Below are 19,427 nucleotides of genomic sequence, written 5' to 3'. Positions count from 1 at the left end.
ACACCATCTAACTAGGCTATTTTCTTATACATGAAGCTGTATCAAACTTCGCCTGCACCAGGTGCAAACAAACATGATTTTGTCTGTTTGGATGGTCCAGAAATGCAACATAGCATTACAATCGATCTTTTCCAGCCACTCTGTTTGTGTTTGGCAACATTTATGGGCCCTTCCCTGTCATGCATGGATACATATTTATTTTAAAGTAATATTTGTATTAAGACAAGACATTGATTCCATAAGTTAGTGGTGTCACTAGTCAAGGATTTCATAAGACGATGCAATAATGACAAACATACAATGATTTTGTATATTTGCCCACTGACAAAAAAATGAACAGTCTATATTACATTTTAATGGTAGGTTTATTTGAACATTGAGAGAAAGAATAACAAAAAAATCCAGAAAAACACAATGATCATGAGAACAGTGAGGAATCAGCCCAGAACTAAACGGGAGGATCTTGTTAAGGATCTTAAGGCAGCTGGGACCACAGTCACCAAGAAAAAAATTGGTAACACACTACGCTGTGAAGAACTGAAATCCTGCAACACCCGCAAGGTCCCCCTGCTCAAGAAAGTACATGTACAGGTCCGTCTGAAGTTTGCCAATGAACATCTGAATGATTCAGAGGAGAAATGGGTGAAAGTGTTGTGGTCAGATGAGACCAAAATCGAGCTCTTCGGCATCAACTCAACTCGCTGTGTTTGGAGGAGGAGGAATGCTGCCTATGACCCCAAGGATATCATCCCCACCGTCAAACATGGAGGTGGAAACATTATGCTGGGCTAGCCAGTCTCCAGACCTTAATCTCATAGAAAATCTGTGGAGGGAGCTGAAGGTTTGAGATGCCTCGAAACCTTAATGACTTGGAGAATATCTGCAAAGAGGAGTGAGATAAAATCGCTCCTGAGATGTGTGCAAACCTGGTGGCCAACTACAAGAAACGTCTGACCTCTGTGATTGCCAACAAGGGTTTTGCCACCAAGTACTAAGTCATGTTTTATAGAGGGGTCAAATACTTATTTCACTCATTAAAATGCAAATCAATTCATAACATTTTAGATTTTTTTGTCTCTCACTGTTCAAATAAACCTACCATTAAAATGATAGACTGATCATTTCTTCATCAGTGGGCAAACGTACAAAATCAGCAGGGGATCAAATAATTGTTTCCCTCACTGTAAGTGGTGTTGTTGTTGCCTGTTTGAGACATATGAATTAAGGGCTGCATCCTAGTCTGAGAACTGCAGAACAACTCACACTTTAGATTAAAATGTCTTATTCATCACAACCTCAGATGTAGTGTGTTTGGGTTTTCTTCATTCAAAGTCACAGCCTAACAGCTCTACGCGCAGGGTGATGGTGCTCTTCCAGTCATGAGGAATGACCCTGATGAAGCGAGAGAAAATTGGAGGATAGATGTAGTTCTTCACATGGCCATTGCTATCAGTGTTGCCAGGGAATATCTGGGAAGAGAGTGGAAGGAAGTAGGTCAAGCATGGGGACAAATGTTTTTGCATGTTTTGTACTGACCTCACACATTAAGGTAATGCAATGACATCACACAGTTACGTAATGCAATGACATCGCACAGTTATATAACGTCATGACATCCCGCAAGACATCACTTCATTGACAAGCAACAACTTTGATTATGGGCTTGTTTCAGTCTGTACTGCTTAAGATCTACGCTATAACATAATAAAACATGACATTCAATGTTCCTGCATTCACTCTTAAGACTACATATGCAGGTTTACAGGAAGTCATACTTATTGAGTACCACTTCCTCCCAGTTAGGCACGTCTGGCTTGATCTCAAGACCTCTATATCACAAGCAAACACGTCTGTCCCGGACAATGTGGACACAATTGGCTAAGGAGTTTCACGCAGCTCTATACAATCCACGCTGTCTCAGTCAGAATGTGCCGTTCCATTTAAAGGACACTACAAAGCGTTTCTTTCCCCAGCACCACGGACACTTATTAGCTATAGAAAGGCCTTGATGAAGCTCTGTCTGACAGCGTGTCACGCCCTGATTGGTTTCACCTGTCTCGCCGTTGTCCCCCCCCCCACCAGGTGTCTCCCATGTTCCTGTTACCACTTGTCTATTTATGCCTGTGTTTTCTGTTCGCCCGCTGTCAGATCGTATTGTCTTTTCATGCGTTTCTAGCAATTACTCCTGTGTAACCTGTCTCCTGTTACCCGTTCTCTGCTCTGCCTTCCCGGTTACAGAACCCCTGCTGTCCCTGACCCCCATCCTGCCTGCCCCCTGTGCTTCTGCCTTGTGGATCACCTCGTTACGACCTTTGCCTGTCCCTGACCCCCATCCTGCCTGCCCCCTGTGCTTCTGCCTTGTGGATCACCTCGTTACGACCTTTGCCTGTCCCTGACCCCCATCCTGCCTGCCCCCTGTGCTTCTGCCTTGTGGACCACCTCGTTACGACCTTTGCCTGTCCCTGACCCCCATCCTGCCTGCCCCCTGTGCTTCTGCCTTGTGGACCACCTCGTTACGACCTTTGCCTGCCAAATCCTCTGTCCCTTTAGTGTTTCCGATTCGTTTTCTGACCTGCTTGCCGACCACGAGACTGCCCATCCCCCACTATAAAGGTCTGTGCAGGACACCTCCTCTCTGCCTCTGTGTCCCGCGCCCCCGGCCCTGTCACAGCGGGGTTGTGAAACCACACGATATTTTTGGCGCGCGTGTCAAACCCCATCCCTGAACGGAAACGCCGCAGACACTCAGCCCCTCGGAGGGGTGACTTTCACGCGCCCAGCAACTTCCCCACCTTGAAGACGTTGTCATCGTCGTCGGTGTACTTGACCCAGTGTGTCCCGTCGTGGCTGTAGTCCAGGCGGTAGGAGGTGACGTACTGCTCCTTGCCCCGGGACTTGGCCCCCTGGGTGACGATGCCAGTGATCTTCTTGACCTGGGCCAGCTCCACCTGCAGCCACTGGTCCAGGTTGTTACTCTGGAGGGAGGCCGGGAGCAAACAACTGCCTGAGCCAAAACAGTGCACCTCCAAACGGTAACAGAACACTGCAGGTGTGTGTGTGTGTGTGCATGCGGCAAGTGTCGAAATCATGTTATGTGTTCAAGTGTGTGTGTGTGTGTGTGTGTGTGTGTGTGTGTGTGTGTGCGCGTGTGCACGTGTGTGTAAGGTGTCATTTTACCTCGGCCTGCCACGCGTTGACGATGCCCGGTAAGTTGAGTCGCGCCAGCGAGGCTTTCCAGGGGCCGAAGTACCAGCTAGAGGCTGTGGAGCTGGCAGTGATACGGTAGTCCTCTATCTGCCCACGCTCCATGCCCAGGGGCACAGAACAACCTGGCACAGGGCATAACCCACTTTATTAGACCTGAGGCTTTGTGCTCTGACATCATCCCCTTAATTAGACCTAAGGGTTTGTGCTCTGACATCATCCACCTAATTAGACCTAAGGGTTTGTGCTCTATTATCATCCCGTTAATTAGACCTAAGGTTCTGTGCTCTATTATCATCCCCTTAATTAGACCTGAGGCGTTGTGCTCTGACATAATCCCCTTAATTATACATAAGGTTCTGTGCTCTGACATCATCCCCTTAATTAGAACTAAGGTTCTGTGCTCTATTATCATCCCCTTAATTAGACCTAAGGTTCTGTGCTCTATTATCATCCCCTTAATTAGACCTAAGGTTCTGTGCTCTATTATCATCCCCTTAATTAGACCAAAGGTTCGGTGCTCTTTTATCATCCCCTTAATTATACCTAAGGTTCTGTGCTCTGACATCATCCCCTTAATTAGACCTAATGTTCTGTGCTCTATTATCATCCCCTTAATTAGACCTAAGGTTCTGTGCTCTTTTATCATCCCCTTAATTATACCTAAGGTTCTGTGCTCTGACATCATCCCCTTAATTAGACCTAATGTTCTGTGCTCTATTATCATCCCCTTAATTAGACCTAAGGTTCTGTGCTCTCACATTGGCTCAGATAACATTATAACAACAAAAAGAGTACTGACGCCATACATCAACTTAATCAATATTGTCATCTTCATTATCATCTCTCACCATCCAGCTCACAGCCGTAGTACTCCATACGGACCATCTGTGAGTTGTAGGAGTGGAGGGGGTGGAGTCTGATAAATCGGCCAATCAGAGGAGGGAAGAAAGTGTTGCGCTGCACCTGGTTAGCATCCTGGTTACCTGTGAAAGTCTTCAACAGTGAAAGATATTTTTTGATTAAAATGCTTTTATACTCTATTGTATAATCTAAATACATGATCCCCTTTGATGTAATGTACTAAAAGTCTCTCTTAGGTCTATTGTAGTGCTGTTTACCATTCTTATCTCATTGCTGTTTCCTTTGTAGTAGATCCACATCCTCTTGTCCGTGCTGTAGGAGATGGTGTAATTGACCACATAGTGGGACGAGAACAACTGTTTGGCCCCCTGGGTCTCTATGTGACTGATCACCACGGGCCTCTGGAAGTCCACCTACAGGTTAAAGGTCACAGTACCCATTACACGGACACGCGACCCCGACAGTCGGTAGCAGCAGGTAGCCCTTATTTATCCAGGATTATCCAAGTGCACCTCAGACAGAGTGGTATAAGTAAGACAAAATATATTTCTAATTTTACAGATTATACAATGCAATTATATACTCATGCTGCCCCCTGTAGGGAACCTTGAGGAACACTTGTTCAGTTGCTACACAATGTTGAAAGAACCTCATCCCAGACAGGCAGGTAAGGTTACCTGTATCCAGCTGCCCTTCTTGTCGGTGCTCCATGCGTTGTATTTGCCTTGGTTGTTCAGTCTGGCCAGATGAGGCTCCCAGTATCCTGCAAAAGGCGGGACACTCAAGCTTGTGAGACGATAAGACACCGCAACCGTTATCGTCACGGATTTGAGACGCTATGCATGGTTTTTAAACTAATGTCAGGTAGGCACTAGTTATTTCAGCCTAACCACCCAAAATCTGGAGGCAGGCAGTGTGCGGTGATACCTCGTTTGTCGTTCGCTGTGATCTGGTCGTCTTTGACACTTCCAGAAATGAGACCCAGCGGATGGTCACAATCTGGAAAACACCAAATATTTTTTTTTTTTACAACAATTACTACTGTATTACAAAAGGTATAATGAATTTATTGCTCAATATATGTATCATATTTTTATGTCTCTAATATATTCAACCAATATATTTAAATACATTTCAGTGTTATTGAAATATATCTGCCTATGTTATTTTTGCGTTTGACTACCCTGAGTGATTTGAATGGGTCATACTATTATCTATAACCAGGAAGAGGGTCTGCATCCCCTTCTGTTGGTACTGTCCGACCTCTGTCTCCAGCTGCCAAAGCCCAGGTTTGGACGGCAACATCTCCAGTGTCGCAAAGCCACCTGGGAAATGGAACCAGAGCAGGTTAGCGGGGACTGGCGGCATCATTGAAAGTCCAACGTGCCACCCATCTACACTCTCACCAGGCATGAGTGGGTAGACTGCCTGGGTGTGGTCCCGGATCTGTTTGTGGAGGAAGATCTGGCCGTGGAAGTGGACACTGTGGAGGTCGGAAGGAGGCCCCATGTTGAATAGGTGCCAGCGCACCGCCTGGTTGGAATACATCCTCAGGCCCTTCAGACTGAAGATGATTCCATTGATGGCTGCCACACACAGACACACACAATTTTTAATGATTTTATTTAGATGTGAGCAATAAGACAGGATGGAGTGTGTTATATACCCTGGCTAAAAGCTGGACACAGAGCCATATACCACATCCACTCTTGCCTCAGTGTTTGCATATACCACATCCACTCTTGCCTCAGTGTTTACATATACCACATCCACTCTTGCCTCAGTGTTTACATATACCACATCCACTCGTCTTATTGCTTACATATACCACATCCACTCTTGCCTCAGTGTTTACATATACCACATCCACTCTTGCCTCAGTGTTTACATACACCACATCCACCCATCTTATTGCTTACATATACCACATCCACTCTTGCCTCAGTGTTTACATATAACACATCCACTCTTGCCTCAGTGTTTACATATAACACATCCACTCTTGCCTCAGTGTTTACATATACCACATCCACTCTTGCCTCAGTGTTTACATATACCACATCCACTCTTGCCTCAGTGTTTACATATACCACATCCACTCGTCTTATTGCTTACATATACCACATCCACTCTTGCCTCAGTGTTTACATACACCACATCCACTCGTCTTATTGCTTACATATACCACATCCACTCTTGCCTCAGTGTTTACATACACCACATCCACTCTTGCCTCATTGCTTACATATACCACAGCTACCAGCATTCAGTATTCAACTAACCTACACATAAAAACCATTATAACAGTGTCTGGTTCAATCCCAAGCCCTTGCGTGACGACATTCCCTCTGTTGGCTTGTGTTTTAAAGTGACTACCAGAGTCTGAGGAGGGGGCAGATTGTTTACTCTTAACATTTACATTTGTTTGGTTTTTCTCTGCATTTAAGGTGAAACAGGTCTGGCCAGTCCGACCGGACTCCTAATCCTGCAGGAGTGTCCACTTCCAGTCGGCCTCAGTGTCTGTGCCCAGAGGTACTTTGCACTTACTTTGCATTCAGGAAGAGGGAAGCTCTGACTAACTGCCTGTCTGTTGTGTTGGTAATGTTTAGCATGCTCAGCCGGCGGGTCTGTCTGCCGGCAGCGTCTGTCTGTCTTCATTGTTCTTACAGATATTGTACAATTATACGCATATTTAATTATACGGCCAAAACCAAGTTTTGATCCAAGAGGGGCCGGCCGCGACCCACTAGTCATTTCTGGTACCGACACCCATCACTTTGTCATAATGCTGTGAGGTTACAAAGTGCCTACCATGGAACTTCAGGTTATCTTTGGAATCAGGGTCCTTTAGCCGGGCCCGTCTGTTCTTCATTTCCAGAACCTCACGGTTCTTCTGGTAGTACCAGCTCTGAGACTCGTCAAAGGTCATGAAGAGAAGCATGAACTCTCTCATATCGACCACCTTCTTGCTCAGAGTGCCCTTCCGACACACCAGCAACGGCCCAATTAGACCCGAGTGGATATCCTTCTCCTGGAGGAGACAAGAGTAAACCGTTTAAAAACTAGATCTCTCAGGAAGTATTCCAGTTGAGGGGCACCATGTTAGCAAGAGGTGCATCAGAAGACAAACGTTAACATGAAATACCTTAGAGGCAGAGAAATGGACTCTATAAATAGAAAGTAGTGAGGTTGTATCCTTTAACTGAAAGAGGGTAAGACTCAACAACACTGACCCATTGAGAATTGAAACCAAATCAGAGCTGATCCATTTTGCCAATAGTCTGTGCGTATGTGCAGTGTAAGCCAGTGTCTTAATGAGAAAGACTTGAAAGATGGTACTAAAATATTATTTGATATTTGTATGGGAATATTTCTTTGGAAATATCAGAGTCTACTCACAGGGTTAACACCAGAGTAGTAGGCCCAGGTGCGACAGTCAGACTCGTCCTTGGTGGGCCCTACATTGGCGCTGACCTTCCAGAGGTACGTGTATGTAGTGTTGGGCTTGACCTCGTTGTCATATTTGTACCAGTACTTGGACCCATCCTCATAGGATAACCCTTCCGTCTGCTTGGTGTAGGAAACTCCGTTGGCGTGTAGCGAGTATGGACGGCTGGCCAGGTTCCTGAAAAATACCTAGAGGCCAAAGACACACGTTCCATTTCCTGAGAAATACCCAGAGGTCCAAGACACACATTACATGTCCTGAAAAATACCTAGAGGCCAAGGACATATTCCATTTCCTAAAAGAAAAGAAGAGGCCAAGGACACATTCCAATTAATGAAAAACCACTAGAGGCCAAGGACACATTCCAATTAATGAAAAACACAGAGGCCAACAACACATTCCAATTAATGAAAAACACAGAGGCCAAGGACATTTCCTAATAATAAAAACACATACCAGTGGTCCAGGATGTCTAGTGGACAGAGTTATGCCTCCAGTGCTCATTTACTCACTGCAGGATGGCTACAATAACAATTTGGGTTGTGTGTTTAATGTACTTTATAATTATTGTGGAATTTAAAGCTATTCTGATTCCAGCCCACTCCTCTTTCAGGAACAACCCTCTCCCATCATTCCACACTATCTATTAAATAAAGTAAAACACGGTACAACAAATATTTATATAGTAAACAAGGACACAATTAAAATTTTGGGCATTCATGGCCCTGCGGTTCTGTTTTTTGTCCTACCATGATCATTTGTCCAACCTCGGCCTTAATGACCGGCCCCAGGATGCCCAGGTGTTCATCCATTTCTCCTCGGATTTGTGGCATGCTGAACAAGCTGTCCAGGTAACCTCGGAAAACTACTTTGGAGAACTTAGTTTGCCTTTCATTGTCCCCTGACTTATCATGCCTCCTTTTGTGGCAGTAGAGAAAGACAACAAGTAAAATTAAAGATATGCTAAACGCCAGAAGAAAAGTTTGGCCACATAAGATGACTTTCTGCATTTCCCACCCCAGCCCCCCATTCCCCAGTTTGTCTTTACCTTTGTCCATATCCCCCGTAGTCCCACTGCACCTCCTCCGCTGTAATGAAGTACACCTTCACGTTATCCCCCGCCGTTTTGAGGAAATATTTAGCGTTCTCGTCCAGAGTTAGATCCTGCATGTCCCCCTTCTCTTTGTAAGGGTCGATATATTCAATCTCCTCATATTCGTCCCCTATGTCCTCAGCATGTTTTAGAGTGATTTCCTCGTGGCCATCATTGGGGACATAAATCTCATAGTCGCTGAAGTCAGGTCGTGGCACGCCGATCACAATGGCTTTGTCTGAGAAGTCCTCCTCGCTGGAGATGGGTCTGGCCCCTCTGGGTGTGAGTCCAATGTCGGGAGCCGGTTTGAACCCCCGCGGGGAGAAACCAAACCTTCTCGGTGGTTGGGGCTTGTATTCCTTCTTTTTCTTAGTTTTCATGCCATGGCCTTTAGCTGGCTTTTGTCTACGGTGGACGGACTTGATGATGGGTTTATTTATTTCTGGAGTGGTGCTGGGTTCTGGGAGTTCGTTCCCAATGTATTTGACCATGTGATCCGGCATCTCCACAGGGACCATCTCGTGTGTCCCCTCATAGCCCCAGTGCTCCTCCTGCAGATCCAAGGAGTTAGTACGGATGACTTGGCTATTGTTGTCTCTCAGGTAGATGATCACTTCCTCAGAGGGAATCTGGTCAGAGTTGTCTGGGTCCTCAATGGTTGACAGTGATTGGTTGTCCACACCTGGATTAGCACTGGGGGTCTTGTCGGAGAAGCTTTCTGAGGAGGACTCTAGCACGGTATCCGGCACAGTACAGTTTTCTTTACTCTCAGGTCTAGTCACTGTTGAATTCCGGTGGTTTATAACAGTGGTATTTGTGTCATTCTGTGTTTCCACTTTGCCAGAGAATGTTCCGGTATCTGATGGAAGTGTGCCATTTTGCGATGAACCATTAACAGTGATGTTACCACAGATTTCTGTCTTAACATCAAAACCGGTCATGTTAGGTTCCTCAAACTTGCTAATATTTATCTTCCTATCTATATCAATCAATGCCCTATCCACTTGGTTTGCGACATTTAGAGATGCATTTATAGCTGTACCGTTTTCACTGGCTGAGGCAGTGACAGACTCCCTGCCCAGGAGTATATTGCTGCCATCATCCCCCTTTCCCTCCTCTGTATTGTTGGAAGTGTTGGGAAGTGTCTCAGAGTAGAAGACATCGCCTCTAGTAATCGTTTCCTCCGACTCTCCCATGAATGTGTCATCCACTGAGGTTCTGTTCACGGTGGTCCACTGGCGTCGGGTTTGTATGAGCCTTTTTTCCGCCGCGTCTGACCTTATTTTGACCTGACTCTGCGATGTTTCCGTAGCTGTGACTGCTGTGGCAAGAACTGTTTCTGTTTCTGTCTCTGTCGTCCACATTAAAGAGCGGTTAAAGCTGGAGTCTAACTGGACCACTGTTAAGTTGAGTGATTCCGTTGCAGTCCCAGCAAAGCTTTCGATGAACGGAGACTTTGTTGTAAAGGTACGCACTCCAGGTGTCTCCATCTCAGTCAATGACGTGTTAGTTGCCTCCCTCCCAGCCAATGACGTGCTTGTTGTCTCCTTCCGAGCCAGAGATGTGTTAATTGCCTCCCTCCCAGCCAATGGCGTTTTAGTTGCATCCCTCTCAGCCAATGACGTGTTACTTGCCTCCCTCTCAGCCAATGATGTGTTAGTTGCCTCCCTCTCAGCCAGTGACGTGTTAGTTGCCTCCCTCCCAGCCAATGACGTGTTAGTTGCCTCCCTCCCAGCCAATGACGTGTTAGTTGCCTCCCTCCCAGCAAGTGACGTGTTAGTTGCCTCCCTCCCAGCCAATGGCGTTTTAATTGCATCCCTCTCAGCCAATGACGTGTTAGTTGCCTCCATCTCAGCCAATGACGTGTCAGTCAGGGCAGAATCAGGCTCATCAGCGGTTCTATAGTCATACATAGACAGATCCAATTTCTCCATGTCTGTCTCCTTTGTGATATTTTTGAATGACCTCAGATTCAGTTGTGCTGCCCACTCATCTGTCTCGTCATCAAACACCAGCTTTTCAGGTTTCTCAATCTCCTTCTCTTTTTCTGCCTCTTTGGCCGTTACAACATCCTCAGGTTTCCAAATGGAGAAGTCATCTTTCGCCTTATTCGCAACTGTGTCGGTTTCTGCATCAACTTCATATTCATATACGTAGTCTCTGAAGCATTCAACGTCTTTGAACTTCACACGCAGCCCTTTGGTGGTCTCATGGGAGTTCAGGGATGCCAGCAGCCAAATACCTGACGAAGGAACAGAACAAATCTATTCTTACAATTCAAACATAAGGAAATGTTTCACTATCGTAAAGATGTTTTAAATTTTACCTTTATTATGTATTGCGTGTGCTGAGTCAAACATCCAAATTTAATTGACCTTTATTCTACTGTTGCTATAATGCCCTAAAAAACGACCCTCTATTAAGGGACTGATTTAGGCCTGGGACACCAGTTGGGTGACATTAATGATGAGGTAGAACAGAAAACCAGCATGCTCCAGCCCTTTTTTGGAGAGCTTGGGTTACACACAAAAAGTCATGTTTTGGTTGGATCTTGGTCCATTGATGACTATATGAATGTCATTCTTAATCATCAGTTTTGGGCTTTTAGCTTTCGCTTCTTACAACTAAAGCTCAGTGCTTCCGAAATCTGGTGTGGGTTTGGTGTGTGGAGTAAATGGAAAGTCTGTCCCGGCAGCCCATTAACCGCTGACTAACCAACGTTGTCCATGTTCATGGTGATGGTTTCGCCGGTCATGGGGAACAAGCTGAGGAAGTCCTCTGTGCGGTCGTTCAGGTCAAACGTGTGACCGTAGAACGTTGCAGTCTGGATGTAGTCGTGCGCTCCAATGCTGGACACGTGCCACGTGACAATCTCCCCATTGCAGAAGCCCAGGGGCTGGCCGCTCTCATACACATACCCGTTAATTGCTGGGGAAATTATTAGTACCATTTCAGTCAGTAAAGGAAATTGGTTACAATTTCAGTGGGGTGATCATATGACAATTAGTGCATTTAAAAAAACATTGTATACATTATTCTGAGTGCATTGTAGATTGGAAGGATTTATATTAAAAAGTAAATGGTGTGTTATTCTCAGATTATCAAATCATATTTTCAGATTGTATAGGTGATTGGTACTCACTATGCATAATGTTTGATTTATGAAAGTCTGGGTCATCTTTCTTGGCCTTTCCTGGTTCGCTGTACGATGCAATGTTTTCGTCCAGGTACCAGCTCTTATTCTCATCAAAAACTGCAAACATGGCATGCTGCTCTTTGTCCGATTTTAGCTACAGAGACAGAGTTAAATATAACAATGTACATTAAAGCGTGAACAAAATATATTTAATAAAACATTATTCTGGTGTTATGTATGGACGGTTAGAGAGCACTCAAGTATAGCATTCGATATCACGTGGCAACACACTAAGCCTGTTTGATTCCACACTGAACCGTTTATTTGGTTCCAGGCAGAACCCTTTCCACAGATTATCTACAGACCTGCGTAGAAATAGAAATACCTGCACGTTCCTCTTGGTAAGGGACTGGCTTTTACAGATGAGCAGGGGCCCTACTAGACCCGATGCTACGTCTCGGGGCGTGTTCACCGCGCTGTGGTACATGCGGGTCACACACTGCGGGTCGCCCGGCAAAGGCTGGTCCTCCTCGATGATCTCCCACACGTAGGTGTACGTCTCCCCGGGCTGGACTCCGTGCGTCTGGTTACCCCCCGCAGGGTAGTTGACCCCCTCCGCTGCCTTGTCCACGGTCAGCCCGTGGGGGTAGATGCTGTACGGTCGGGTGGCCATGTTCTTGAAGACGATCTGGGCGTGTGGAAAGAGGCAATTGGCAGAGGGAGATTAAGGTTTCAGTTTTAGCCAGGTAGCTGCTAATGTCAACAACAGGGGAGCGCCCTTTGACCTCCTATGACATGCCTTCACGCGAGTGGTGTGCTAAGTTGTCACAGGAAACATTCCATTCATACTTCCGTTAACCATTGTGTGTCTTTAGAAAAAGGCTTCCAAATTAACTGGCAAGGTAGTGGTTGACAATTTACATGTTCATCTGTTTACACTTAAAAAAAAAAAAAAAAAAGATACCCGACATCTGGCAACACATCTTCTAAACACAAAATCAAAATAACAATTGTAGTGTAAAGAGGCCCTAATAACCATGCCGTTTATACAAGGAAAGGGTGAAACATGTGAACATACATGGCACAGCTTTCAGAGGCTAAGGATGGATTTGGAAAGGGAGAATGCATTTGATCATAGGAAGAACATTAAGCATTTGCGTCTCACCTTAATGACGTCACGGATCTGCGCCCTGATGACAGGCCCGATGATGCCCAACTCCTGCTTTCTCTTTTTGTTTTCCGCCCGCTCGGTGAACATGGCATTTGTGTACTGTGTGTACACCGCCTTCTTATACTTCCTGCCTATTCGATCCGGGCTTTGCTTCAGGTACTTTAACTTGTAGTCCCTGAGAGGAACAGGACGAACAGAGGATGTGATGTCACCGGAGGTCACTGGGACCAGTCAGATGCCATGAATGTAAAGCCAGGCCTTATCTGTCGACGGTGCACTTGCTCGTAATGACCTCTAAGGCGTTGCTGTTGAATCTCTGAGGGCGACTTCCACAGAGTGACTAGGCGTTTGATAAACACATAACTTTTGTACACGTGATGCAATTCATGGTCCACCTTCAATTGGTAATACAAGCCAATCACTCCTGTCCATTTAGAAATGTGTGCATAATGCGTCAGGTCTCAAAACCCGACATCGCACAGTCCCTGGAAGGGGCCACTGGAGAGTCTAATTAGCCCTTTGGCCCCATTGGGACACTTGTGTAAATGAAAGGCTGGGGTTAGAGTGGGGTGAGGGGTTCATTTGCGATTCAGCCATGGATTCAATAGGTGAAGGGAGAATGCCAAAATGTGCACAAATTCATACTAGTACATAAAGATTAGATTATCAAAAGTTGAGGCTATACAAACAACTTAATAAACATTAATCTTTAAATTTCAGTTTACCCGTCAATTAATTCAGGCATATTTGGTGCGTAGTCCCACACAACCTCCTCAGCTGCGATGTAGTAAATCCACACCTGGCTTTCTTGTTTCTCCTTGATGGTCAGCTTACGCTGGGGGGGGTTGAAACCCTCACAGCTCCGGACCTCCACAAACCCATGCATACCAGCTACAGTGGCAAGAAAGGGATTCAGTCAGAAGGACCATGTGGTATGTCGTGGTCACAACGGCGAAATTCAACCAAACCTTTTCAGAACCTCAGCGCACCCCAATGCTTCCGGGTCAGCCGGGGTGTAACGTCGCCATCCGCTTTCACAGTAAAACACACTCTGCACACATTCCCGGGAACCCGTGACATTCTAACCAGGTCGTCGCGGTGACGCCGAATGCCACTCACCCTCCAGATGCTTGTCGATGTGTGAGGAGAGGAGCCAGCGGCCGGCGTGGACGGCCGTCATGTTGGCGCTGGTGCCGGTGCCGGCGATCAGGCCCACGGAAGAGACCCGGTGTCCGGCGTGCTGCAGGACCTGGCCGTTGATGTGCACGGAGAACAGCTCCGGCTCCGTGCTCATGCCCACCAGGTGCAGGCTGACAGAGGTGTGGGCACAGACACTCAGACCTGGGGAGGTGAGGAGGGGGAGGTGAGAGAGAGGACGAATGGAGGGCTGTGGTACTGACTATAAAATAAAGCAACAGAAACGAGTCCACAATACATCCCTGTACCCATGGAAGAACAGAAAGGAAGGGTGAAAGCCATCACAGTTCTATTTTCTGTTGTACATCAGGCCCATTTTTGATTATTTTGCTGGAAGCCCCAATGAGAATGAATGCATGATCATTATGCCATATCCGGTTACAGGAGGAAGTCTTTGGTGAAGGCGAACATGGTGTTTTGCCAAGAACAGTGTTTTGGCCAAGAATACACAGATATGCATATACACTCACCTAAACGATTATTAGGAACACCATACTAATACTCTGTTTGACCCCCTTTCACCTTCAGAACTGCCTTAATTCTACGTGGCATTGATTCAACAAGGTGCTGAAAGCATTCTTTAGAAATGTTGGCCCATATTGATAGGATAGCATCTTGCAGTTGATGAAGATTTGTGGGATCCACATCCAGGGCACGAAGCTCCCGTTCCACCACATCCCAAAGATGCTCTATTGGGTTGAGATCTGGTGACTGTGGGGGCCATTTCAGTACAGTGAACTCATTGTCATGTTCAAGAAACCAATTTGAAATGATTCGAGCTTTGTGACATGGTGCATTATCCTGCTGGAAGTAGCCATCAGAGGTGGTCATAAAGGGATGGACATGGTCAGAAACAATGCTCAGGTAGGCTGTGGCATTTAAACGATGCCCAATTGGCACTAAGGGGCCTAAAGTGTGCCAAGAAAACATCCCCCACACCATTACACCACCACCACCAGCCTGCACAGTGGTAACAAGGCATGATGGATCCATGTTCTCATTCTGTTTACGCCAAATTCTGACTCTACCATCTGAATGTTTCAACCAAAATCGAGACTCATCAGAACAGGCAACATTCTTCCAGTCTTCAACTGTCCAATTTTGGTGAGCTCGTGCAAATTGTAGCCTCTTTTTCCTATTTGTAGTGGAGATGAGTGGTACCCGGTGGGGTCTTCTGCTGTTGTAGCCCATCCGCCTCAAGGTTGTGCGTGTTGTGGCTTCACAAATGCTTTGCTGCATACCTGGGTTGTAACGAGTGGTTATTTCAGTCAAAGTTGCTCTTCTATCAGCTTGAATCAGTCGGCCCATTCTCCTCTGACCTCTAGCATCAACAAGGCATTTTCGCCCACAGGACTGCCGCATACTGGATGTTATTCCCTTTTCACACCATTCTTTGTAAACCCTAGAAATGGTTGTGCGTGAAAATCCCAGTAACTGAGCAGATTTTGAAATACTCAGATCGGCCTGTCTGGCACCAACAACCATGCCACGCTCAAAATTGCTTAAATCACCTTTCTTTCCCATTCTGACATTCAGTTCAGGAGATTCTCTTGACCAGGACCACACCCCTAAATGCATTGAAGCAACTGCCATGTGATTGGTTGATTAGATAATTGCATTGATGAGAAATTGAACAGGTGTTCCTAATAATGCTTTAGGTGAGTGTATACCATCACCAACTTAAATAGTCTCACTCAACAGCCAGCTGTGGTGGAACAACTGAAGCTAACAAACCCAAACCACTGATCCCCTTAACAATCCTTATCAGCAGGTGTCAGCAAAAGTCCAAAAGACATAGGAACCTGGAAGTGATCCGTTGGCGTATCCATTGATAGTGTGTTTGACGTGGTTTCTAGTGGCAGTTGCAAAGTCCGTCTTTGGCTTGTACCAGCTCAAATTCTCATTGAACACCCCCATGAGGATGACATACTCCTGGTGGACCAACACCTGTTCTCCATCCTCGTCAAGGCTCCCTGGGGAGAAGGGAGAATTCGGGCTATATACGCTTGGCTACTTTCTGACATGGATGTTTTATATCTTCACTTATAAAACACTTTGTGTCAGGAACAAGCCATATACATTTCAAATTAACACTGTACATTTGTTACATACCATATTGCATATACTGGAACTGTAAATGGGTTCAACAACTTAGAATACAATGGTATAACAAGTTAGAATTAACTCACTAATAGCCCATTACCTATCCTATTAACTCACTGCATTTTGTATATAATTGTGTGATCGCTTTATGTATCTCCATACATTGCTTATCACTACAGTATTAGCACCTTTAAACAAAGTAAAATATATAAATTGACTTGGCGATTGAAGGTGGTGGTGATACCTGCTTTACAGATCAGCAGGGTTCCGATCAGGCCCGAGTTGTAGTCCTTGACAATGTCATGGTGGGAGAAGTAGGTGTGGGTCAGACAGGTGGGGTCCGTGGCCTGGGGGACCACGTCTGGAGTCACCTCCCAGTAGTATGTGTGTTCTCCTCCAGGCGGCACTGCGTCATCCTCTTTCTCAAACTGCGACGTGTTGTCGAAGTACAGGGAGCCTAGAGGGAGGTAGCGTTTGATCCGTAATTACTGAATGAAGCGTAATGAGAGGACACGTTGTTGCTTTGAAATGATGAGAATTTGAACTTGAGGTTGTGTAATGTCAAACCCTGGTCATGTGGTCCGACCCCCAACAAGTTGGATGCCTGGCTGTGGACCGGTCTTTGCCCTGACTTTTATTGAGTAAGTGTCTGAACGTGTGCCAGAACCATATGGATCTTTCTCCTGCAGTAAAAAATATATATATTCGTCCAGGGGAAATAAGGTCGTAATTAAAGATCTGAGAAAAGATGGATCTGCCACTGTTTTTAATCCTGCTAATTGTTTTAAGTTGCACTAGGACCACTTTGGGTTGTTAGTTACCATGAAAGAACACCGTTTACCATAATTCCTGCAATCTTATGGAGGAATACAATTATGACCTCCATATGAGGTTAGTTTTCATATGTTTGATAGAAAAATGTAGTTAGATATATGGGATGGAAGGCCCTGGGTGGCTGGGCAGTCAGTAATACTGAAACAACCACTACAAATATATAAGACCTATTTAGCTCAGAGTCCATCTCTGGTATGCCCGATCAATCCCCAGTGCCTCAGCCTCGGAGTATCACACAATGTTTAAAATAACAGACATGACAAGTGGCAAGATTATGAAATGTATGGAAATATTGCGACTATATATGTTCCAATTAGATTTTTTACAGAAATAGTTTTTCCATACATTTCAATTTTGTGGTATTTTACTATGTTTTGGGGTTATCCGGTTTTAGAGGTAACCTGTCTAGAACATCCAGCCATCTTGTTAAAATAACTTAACTTCACAATATAGTTTGGTTCAAGCATTCATTAAAGAGTAATATAACTTTAAATCCTCAGCATTTACAAAAATAAACCCCAGATCCGAGATGGCTTCAGGGGACATTCTGTTGGTCTTCAGTTCTGTTGCGTGTGTTTATCTTTCTATCCTGGTTAATATTAAGTAAAAAGCCAAACACAGCTGTTTCTGTTGCTCAACATGTGTACTTAACTGAATGAACAACATTAAAGAGGCCCTAAGTCCCTGTTTCCAAACGCACAATTTAGTCACAGGCTGGGTGTATCTGTCTAGTGGTGGGATACCTCACTGTTACCAGAAACCACGGCCACAATGACACCAATCATGCAGAACCCTGTGGAATAAACCTTTAGAGTTCTGCAAATTCAACACATGGTGAGGGATGTCCTAGCTCAAAAGTAGCAACCCAATTGGTTAATTAATGAAGACAACAACACTGGTAGCCACGTCTCAACTCTGATAGGTCAGTTAATGAAGACAACATCTCTGGTAGCCATTTTCCAACATTGATAGGTCAGTTGATAAAGACAACGTGATTGGCTGAAGCCCAGGCCAGTACCCACCCTCTGACTGTTTCCCATAAGTGATGCCGTGGGCATGAAGACTATGGGGTTTATCGGCCATGTTTTTGAACTTGACCACCAGAGTTTCTCCCTCTTGACCCCGGATGGTGGGACCAAGGAGTCCTGCAAAATAACCACAAGCACACAAAGATATTGGTGGATACGGGTGTATTTTTTGCAAATTTTGTGCCATTCTTTATATTGGGGATTTTAAGGCTGAAAACTAGTGGTGAATGTTGTGTCATCCCCTGCAATGTGATATGTTAGATTTTTTGACTTAGAAAGCTCCATAACATAAATACAATGAATCAATCGACATGAGATGTTTCTCCATTAGGTCAGAAAAGAAGATGAAGAAAGTCTTTCATGGCTGATGAACATACATAGAAAGACAGATTTCATCAAATGTGTATGTGTGTGTGTGTGTGTGAGTGTTTTTGGGAGGAAAACATTTCCAGTGAAAGCTATACTGTCTTTCGGACATCCCAAACCCTATACTCGTCATTCACCCAACCACAATGAGAATGCCAAAGCATACAAATGTATTTACCTAACCAGGAAGGATGGGTCTTCGCCTGCTTGAATCCCTCATCATATTCCCTGTACACCACTTTCTTATAGGAGCCGAATCTAGATCCCCAAGGGAAAAAACAAAGACCGATCGAACATAAACAGACCCCAACCATGAACATACTGTACAGGAGATAATGGGTAATACTACACTCACAGTCTAGGATTCAGATTATCATTCACAACAATTATTTAATTTTGTCCCGTTACATTTGCTGGAAGACAAGGAAATGGGGCTGCGGTGCTGCTGTGAACACCAGATCAAACACTAACACGCTAAACCTTCCAAGACAGGAGCAAGATGAACTCAGTATATCTGTCATGTAGTCACAGCATGAAGCCCGTCTCTTTTAGAGAGGACCCGACACTCGAAGGGAAAAAAAGACAAGGTTATAGGAGAAAATAAAATGGAAAAATCGAATTCTTTCAACTGGAAAATCGAATTCTAAAGTATTTAAGAAGGATTAACCTTAGCGGTCCGTCAGACATGTAGTCCCAGTCAATGTTTATGGCTGCAATATAGTAGTATCTCCTCCTGTCTGTGGGCTGCTGCGCTGTAGTGTGGGACGGGAGAACCAAGACGAGCGCCAGGAGAAGCAGGAGATGGTGAACCCCTTCCCGGGAATTAATCCTCATGTCTGGGGTTGGATCTCCAAGGGTTGACCGTCTGTCTGTTGTGGACGAGAGGAAATTGTGACCTGGCAATAAAAGTCCACTGTGTGTTTTATCACAGTACAAGGAGTCATAGAGCAACCTCCCCCCACAAACACACACACACACACACA

The 19,427-nt window shown here is 45.2% G+C and overlaps 1 protein-coding gene across 1 annotated transcript; it reads right to left on the bottom strand.

Moving 5' to 3' along the window:
* Positions 1-1,115: 1,115 nt before the first annotated feature.
* f5 (coagulation factor V) lies at positions 1,116-19,358 on the bottom strand. The gene is made up of 24 exons (XM_010889943.4): positions 19,112-19,358; positions 18,623-18,702; positions 18,073-18,195; positions 16,461-16,673; positions 15,916-16,086; positions 14,036-14,257; positions 13,642-13,807; positions 12,911-13,091; positions 12,131-12,433; positions 11,752-11,899; positions 11,325-11,537; positions 8,565-10,851; positions 8,266-8,434; positions 7,468-7,704; positions 6,880-7,099; positions 5,475-5,654; positions 5,277-5,393; positions 4,996-5,067; positions 4,746-4,831; positions 4,326-4,481; positions 4,056-4,200; positions 3,178-3,329; positions 2,793-2,975; positions 1,116-1,469 (listed from the first exon to the last, which is right to left on the bottom strand). Exons 1-24 carry the CDS (start codon positions 19,276-19,278, stop codon positions 1,323-1,325), a joined length of 6,138 nt encoding a protein of 2,045 aa, XP_010888245.2. The 5' UTR covers positions 19,279-19,358; the 3' UTR covers positions 1,116-1,322.
* Positions 19,359-19,427: the final 69 nt, after the last annotated feature.

Source organism: Esox lucius, chromosome 20 (genome assembly GCF_011004845.1).
Source record: "Esox lucius isolate fEsoLuc1 chromosome 20, fEsoLuc1.pri, whole genome shotgun sequence".
Taxonomy (NCBI): Eukaryota; Metazoa; Chordata; class Actinopteri; order Esociformes; family Esocidae; genus Esox; species Esox lucius.
This window is presented reverse-complemented; position numbering and strand designations above follow the sequence as displayed.